The following is a 774-nucleotide window of genomic DNA, read 5'->3' on the forward strand; positions in this document are numbered from 1 at the left end:
ACATGTACCACCTAGTGTTGCGACACATGGAGGTATCCTGATAGGTGCATGCGTGGACGCATGCATAGTGTACTTTTTGCAAGACGAACTCCGTAGTTTCTTCTCCCAGTTAATGAACTCTCTTTCCACGCTTAGCTCGACAAATCAGGAAGTCTAAAGAACAGCTGTCCCCCTGTATACCTGCCAGTAGGAAGACTTACGGTGCCGAGGAAACAGACTCCGAAGAAGATTTGAAGTGCCTCCTTCTCGGAAGACCTAGTATGTGCCATCAGACTTACAGACTGTGTAGAATATCGAAAAACTTCAAGCTGTAAGAATAACTCTTCGTCTCGTAACTGCATTTCGCCAGCTGTGTGTACACAGGACACCCCGCCCAGAGAAAAGCCTTACTATATAGCCTGTCTTGAGCCCAGCAGATCCTTAAGCAATGAGACGGATCATACGTCAAGCTACACCAGGGGAGGAGACGGTTCTGTATCAGGGACCTCGCATGTCTACAAACTGCATCTTCCTACCCACGTATCTTTCCTTCGTTGCGTGAAATCGCGGGGGCTCTTGACTATGAGTTCTATTCATTCTCTTGAGACACGCGAAGAGGGCGAGTGTAGGGACGTCGAAGATAGTAGTCGCCGGCCACAGAAGAAAAGAATTAGAGCCGAAGAAAGACCCTCAGGGCGCGTGGAAGCAGAAGGGAATGCTGTTAGGAGTGATCGCGATGACGTTTCACCTCATATGCCAATCTCTTTGTCTAAGCGAGGCTAGTCATAGATAGAT

General features: G+C 48.4%; 1 protein-coding gene across 1 annotated transcript in view; it reads right to left on the reverse strand.

Annotated features, from left to right (window-relative positions):
- CSUI_006530 (tetratricopeptide repeat-containing protein) overlaps positions 1–774 on the reverse strand; it is a gene marked incomplete at its 3' end in the record, with an annotated part of 16,731 nt that overhangs the window by 7,879 nt on the left and 8,078 nt on the right. Inside the window, exon 7 of the mRNA XM_068066686.1 lies at positions 279–349. Coding sequence (XP_067921334.1) covers positions 279–349 — 71 coding nt within the window. The remainder of the gene's footprint in view (positions 1–278; positions 350–774) is intronic.

This window comes from Cystoisospora suis, assembly GCF_002600585.1.
Source record: "Cystoisospora suis strain Wien I chromosome Unknown contig_3318, whole genome shotgun sequence".
Classification (NCBI taxonomy): domain Eukaryota; phylum Apicomplexa; class Conoidasida; order Eucoccidiorida; family Sarcocystidae; genus Cystoisospora; species Cystoisospora suis.